This window comes from Mirounga leonina, unplaced genomic scaffold (assembly GCF_011800145.1).
Source record: "Mirounga leonina isolate KUSES-001 unplaced genomic scaffold, KU_Mleo_1.0 Mir_153, whole genome shotgun sequence".
NCBI lineage: Eukaryota > Metazoa > Chordata > Mammalia > Carnivora > Phocidae > Mirounga > Mirounga leonina.
The window spans coordinates 5,120,779-5,125,825 of record NW_023270387.1 but is presented as its reverse complement, the minus strand read 5'-3'; the positions used below and the strand labels follow the sequence as shown (position 1 = coordinate 5,125,825).

General features: G+C 41.1%; 1 protein-coding gene across 1 annotated transcript; it reads left to right on the top strand.

Annotated features, from left to right (window-relative positions):
• The first annotated feature begins 384 nt into the window (after window positions 1-384).
• Window positions 385-4,728, top strand: SLN (sarcolipin). The gene is made up of 2 exons (XM_035008849.1): window positions 385-488; window positions 4,107-4,728. Exon 2 carries the CDS (start codon window positions 4,180-4,182, stop codon window positions 4,273-4,275), a length of 96 nt encoding a protein of 31 aa, XP_034864740.1. The 5' UTR covers window positions 385-488; window positions 4,107-4,179; the 3' UTR covers window positions 4,276-4,728.
• The last annotated feature ends 319 nt before the right edge of the window (window positions 4,729-5,047 follow it).

Sequence of the window (5,047 nt, the reverse complement as noted above, 5' to 3'; positions counted from 1 at the left end):
CGCTTAACAACTGAGCCACCCAGGTATCCCAACAGAGTCATATTTTTTACACCCTTGTGTGATGAGTAGGGGGGAGTGGCCAGTTTCAGCATTGATCTGATATTAGTCTATCGCTCTGGGTTTATGATGTTTGAAATACATGTTAGAGCTATTCGTGAAGATGTAAAAGATAAATTTAAAATCCACATCAATTGTGCCTAAAGTCAACGGGAAGGGAAGACGTTAAGTCTGTGTGGTGTTAGTACAAATAGGCAGCCAGAGGACTAGAGTCTTAGTCAACAGACTTCTATCTTCCCCCTAAACACAAATAGCTTCAAACCTTTGGAGGTTGTTCCTTTGAGATGTTTCATCAGTGACATCACAGTGACTGCCACCTCCCTCAGACTACTTTAGGCCCTGCCCAGAGTCCAGGAGTTCAGAGAGCCTGGGAGACAAGCAGGAGTGGGAGCCCGAGGTGGAGAGAGAGAGAAGAAGCCTACTGCAGCCAGGTGTGTCCTTGACCCTCTTCAGGTGACAGAGGGATTTTTATACTTAGCAGAGAGAGAGTATGTGTGTCTGTGTGTTACAAGTTGCAAATGAGAAACACAGAGGCATATTTACATTTCTTAATGAAATAGGCAATACCTATTGTATCCGGTATTTTTTAAAGATGTAAAGAGTATTATTTATTCTTATTTGCCTTTTTTCTTTCATCTCGTGGTATGCATTTCTCCCTTCCTAATTCGCAAAGCCTCCATTCGAAGAAGGTCAATGTCAATGTATTCAGAGCTTTTCTGGTTTTTATTTCACCCATCTGGCAATCACTTTGGATCATATGGTGTGATCTTGACTCTGGGGAAGATTTACAATGAGGCCAGAATTGTCTTCGTGGGGTAGCAGCAGACGAATGGAAGTTTGCTGATCTGAATATCTGCCTAACTTTGATATAAATGTGTGTGATAGTAAAGTCCACTTCTTACTGTTAGCGTGTGCATTGATTCAACTGGATTCATTAGAAATTCTCAGCTTAACTCCTTGTATTTTACTTATTTAAAAATATATAAAACAACAAATATTCAAGTTTGCCATCAAAGTGTGAGAAATAGTAAGAGGTAGGAAGTAAAGAAGTATATGAGGTAGGCTGTCAATTCAGAGACTACTGGAAAAAAATGTAAAGAATCATAAAACATGGTTTGGACAATAATTATAAAGCAACACCTGTATACTATCACCCAGGTCAAGAAAGAGATCATTGTTGGCACCCCAGAAGTCCATTCCTGATCATCTCTCCCTTCTGCCCCACCATCGGTGATCACCATCTTGATTGCTGAGATAATCTCGTTTATTCTCTTCTTTATAATTTTACCACCTCTGTCAACATTCCTAAACAACATGACTAAGTTCCCTGTTTTGGGTTTTGTATAAATGGAATCACATTCTCTGTGTCTTTTGTAAATTCTTCTTTGGCCTGACAGTTCTATTTGTGAGATCCATCCGTCTTGTGTGTTGCTATCGTTCATATATTTGCTTTGCTCTGTAGCACTCAAATGTATGAATGTGCCAAAACTCATCATCCATCCCACTGTTGATGAACATCTGAGTTGTTTCCAGCTTGGGGATATTATGAAAATGTGGCTGTGAACATTCTTGTATATGGATCCTAGTGCACACGTGCTTGCGTTTCTAGAGCAGACATGAAATAGCTGGGTAATAGAGAGTTAGCATTATCAGCCTCAGTAAAAAATGTCAAATGGTTTTCCCAAAGTGTTGAAATTTTACACACACTTTGTTTTGTCAGGGCAGTTAATTGCAGTAATAACTCATCCTTGTAATCACTCCTATGTAGTAACCACAATTCTAACAACCAGTTCAGTTCCAGTCTGCCAATTCTAGTTCTGCCTCTAACTTGTTACGTGCCATTATGCAAACAACGTACCTTCTCTCTCAGTTTCTCAGCTACAGTCATGGGAAAGAGAAAAATCGTGGTAATATTTGCCGGAGTTGTGAAGGTCACAGAGTTGTGAAGGTCACACAGAGCTGTGGACAGCTTTCAATAACATTTTCTGAGTATGTTCTCGTTGGCCACTCTCCATGGATCCCTTTATTTAAGAGCTTAATCTAATAAGCAGATTTGGTGGGATAGTGATTTTGCCCTCCCTGAATTGGGTTGTTTTGATCATTATAGAGTCTCTCTCTTTTTGCATATCTCTGTATTTCTTCAAAATGCACCCAAATAAATTAGTGTTTGGACGAGGACTAGATTTTATTGAGAGAGAAGAATCTGCCTATGATTCTCATTCCTTTGCCTCCAGGCTCCTGGCCTGGATTCGTCACCTTCCCGTTCCTCTCTGCTCTTGTATACCTTCTAACACATTCTCTCTACCTCCTTTATCCATTTATTATCTTCTGTTTACTTTATCCTTCAAAAGCAAATCTTTGTAAAGCGTTCCATTGGAATTCACTGTATCCTGAATGTGGAGGGCCAAACGATGGATAACAATTAAAAGGGAAATGATACAAAAATCAGTCATTATCAGCCATTTTTTAAAGCAAGATTCAATAAGCTACTGCTTGACGCCATCTCATTTGAACCTATGTGTTAATTACACCAACTGTTCCATAATATGAAGAATGATTATTTAGTTGGTGTGTACAACTAATGATTTCATCCATTAATAATATAATAAACATGGTAATTACAATTAATAATTCAGTCCGATTAGATGCTTAAAAATGCCCTTCAGGCCAAAAGCATGCTAACAACCCTTCCTACCCCCTGAACTCCCACCCTTAACAAATAAACAAAACACTCCTTCCCCCTAAACTTTTTCACTTTATAGTATCTAAAATTTTAGTATCTAAATAAATATCTAAAATGTTATCTTTAATCTTTAATTTCATTCAGTTTGCATACACAAAGGACCAATTATGCCACATCACTGAAGGTAGTAATCTCATTGATTGCATTGCATATGTTCTCAAGGTACGATTTCCTGCATGTACTGTCTGTACACACTCTAAAGATACCATCCCTGCTCTTTGAAGTGTTTACAGCATAGGCACATCCTGCACTTGACTAAAAATAGCTTGCAGAAGCCCTTTTGAAATAGAAGTACCCATGAGGTTAACACTTGCGCTGTTGACCGAGTGCCTGTTATGCGAGGGACTTTCGGTTGACCCCAGTGGGCTCTGTGCCCAATGCAGGGCTTATAAGAGGCCGAGCAGCTGCTGCAAGAACTTCATGCCTTCACAGGTTTAGATAGAGACCTATGGCAGCCCGACACCTGAGAAATTACGGGGTCCTACTTCTACACGCAATTCCAGGCAAGAACGAATACTAAACCATACCACTTTTTGGTCTTACTTTGTTTCGGTGACCTTGCTTGTTGGTACCCTATGTTAGCAAGGCAAGCACACACATCCTTGGAGAGAGAAAATACAATATTTTGTGTTTTATCCAATGCATCTATATATTCATCACAGAAAAACAATCAGGACTTTGTTGGTCTTTTTGACATTAGGCAGAAAACCCAGGTTCTTCTTATTAGTTAGGGTTCTTCAGAGAAACAGAACCAATAGGGTTTATGTGTGTGTGTGACCTACATCTATAGTTAATATCAAGACAGATGTAGGTAGATACATGGATAGAGTTGGCTTAGGTGATTTTGGAGGCTGACAAGTCCAAAATCTACAGGGGAGGTCAGCCGGCTGGAGACCCAGGAAGAGCTGCGGCTCTAGTCCAAAGATAGTCTGGAGGCTAGAAATTTAAGATGAAGGAGTTGACAGGGTTGATTCCTTCTGCGGCCTCTCTCCTTGGCTGGTAGATGACTGCCTTCACCTGTCTTCACACGGACTTCCTTCCGTACATGTCTGTGTCCTCGTCTGCTTTTCTTATAAAAACACCAGTCATAGTGGATTAGGGTGCATCCTAATGGCCTCATTTAAACTTAATTACATCTTGAAAGACCCTATCTCCAAATACAGTCATATACTGAGACACTGGGGGTTAGGATTTCAACATATAAATTTTGTTGGGGCCACGGTTCAGCCCATAACACTCTCCTCTTCCACATTGAGGACAGCATGCTCACGAATCTCCCCATGTTTTCTTTGCTACTTTCCGTTAGGTGAGGACAAGCAGGAGGTCGTTGGCGTGCCCTCCGAAGTCCGCTGTCAGTTCTCACCGAGCCAACTCGGAGGATGGGGATATCCACCCGGGAGCTGTTTCTCAACTTCACTATTGTCCTGATCACCGTGATTCTTATGTGGCTCCTTGTGAGGTCCTATCAGTACTGAGAAGCCATGTTACACTCCTGGGACTGACTGCAACCCTCTGGAGCTCCCTGCTGTATGTCCTGAGCGCCCACTGCTGTCATGGGATGCCTTTCTCAGCACCCCAAGGCATTCTGACCCAAATGCACACTATCTGAGGTGCCTCCAGCGTTAGGATCGATCGTGTGTCCTCTAAAGATGCTGCTCACACGGGCTGCCAAGTATTTGCCAGTGAGCATTAGATTTATTCCTCAACTCTTACGGCAAATGTGTTAGACAAGCCACAAGGTTAAAATTAAATGATTCATGATGATGTAGAATTGTAACAAGCCCCTGGTCTGTCTTCCCACACATCCCATCTCCTTACACCGTCTGCAACCAAACTCTCCATCAACTCACCAGAAGAAAGAAATGTTAGAGGAAGTCATTGTCAACCCCTATAGCTCTCATGTGAATAAAGTGAAGTCAACCACAAAATGACTTCTGGGATTTATTTCGCCTTCTATTTGCGATGCTACATTTGACCCTTGGCTGGGATTGAAGTGACATGTTACAGTATTTCTAGCATTTGAGATAAGCCAAGATGCTGAGGATTTGAAACCAAATCAATTAAGATTTGCCACATTTCAAATAATTCTGTTGATTCAGTGTTCCTCAAACTTACCCTCTAAACTGGTTCCGAGGGCCGAGGGAAAATAAATTCCACTAGGAGGTCTGGGGCAGAGCCTGAAGTGTCCCCTTAAAGCACAAAATTTCTTTGAAATCTTGTGTTTTATCTTTTTTTTAAATTGCTGTA